At 74.3% G+C, this 950-nt stretch overlaps 1 protein-coding gene across 1 annotated transcript in view; it reads left to right on the forward strand.

The window, feature by feature from the left end:
- The window catches only part of F751_3113 (hypothetical protein), a gene marked incomplete at both ends in the record, with an annotated part of 2717 nt that extends 2189 nt beyond the window's left edge, over positions 1–528 (forward strand). The window contains 3 exons of the mRNA XM_011398981.1: positions 17–138; positions 226–297; positions 355–528. Coding sequence (XP_011397283.1) covers positions 17–138; positions 226–297; positions 355–528 — 368 coding nt within the window. The remainder of the gene's footprint in view (positions 1–16; positions 139–225; positions 298–354) is intronic.
- Between the last annotated feature and the right edge of the window lie 422 nt (positions 529–950).

The following is a 950-nucleotide window of genomic DNA, read 5'->3' on the forward strand; positions in this document are numbered from 1 at the left end:
CCCCTTTCCCTAAAAGGTCCCAGCGTGACGCACCGCGTGGTGCGCGAATTCGCGGGCCTGCACCGCGAGCTGGCCGACGTGGCCGGGGTGCGGGTGAACCTGTTCCAGCACTCGCTGGCGCACGGCACGCCCGACGCCGTGTTCCCCAACAACTGGTTCTCCACGCACGCGGCGGGGGCCGGCGGCGGCGCCGCGCCCTCCTCCCTGGTCCTGTACCCGATGAAGTGCCCCAACCGCGCGGCGGAGGCGCGGGAGGACGTCGTGGGCGTGCTGCGCGCGCTGGGACACGCCGCGGAGGTGAACCTGGCGGGCGAGGAGGGCGCGGCGGCGGGCGGCGCGGGGCGCGTGCTGGAGGGCACCGGCTCGCTGGTGCTGGACCGCGTCAACGGCGTGGCCTACGTGGCGCTGTCGGAGCGCGCCGACGCGGCGCTGGCGGACGACTGGGCGCGCCGCCTGGGCTACGACCGCGTCGTCGCCTTCAGCTCCGGCGACGGGCGGGGGGGGCGGTGTACCACACCAACGTCATGATGGCGGTGGGCACCGACCTCGCCGTGGCCTGCCTGGCCAGCGTGGCCGACGACGGCGAGCGGCGCGCGCTGCGCCAGGCACTGGAGCGCCACCACACGCTCGTCGACATCACCCGCGACCAGATGGCGGCCATGTGCGGCAACGTGCTGGAGCTGGAGGATGGCCGGGGCCTGCCGGGTGCGGACGGGGGACTTGTCGTTGGGCCCAGGCATGCGCTGCCGGCAAACCACCCGTCGTCCTCGTCAGGCACCACACCCTAGTGCGCCCACGTCTCGCCCCCCCCGACCAGATGGCGGCCATGTGCGGCAACGTGCTGGAGCTGGAGGATGGCCGGGGCCTGCCGGGTGCGGACGGGGGACTTGTCGTTGGGCCCAGGCATGCGCTGCCGGCAAACCACCCGTCGTCCTCGTCAGGCACCACAC

The sequence above is a fragment of the Auxenochlorella protothecoides genome, assembly GCF_000733215.1.
Source record: "Auxenochlorella protothecoides strain 0710 unplaced genomic scaffold scaffold33, whole genome shotgun sequence".
Lineage (NCBI taxonomy): Eukaryota > Viridiplantae > Chlorophyta > Trebouxiophyceae > Chlorellales > Chlorellaceae > Auxenochlorella > Auxenochlorella protothecoides.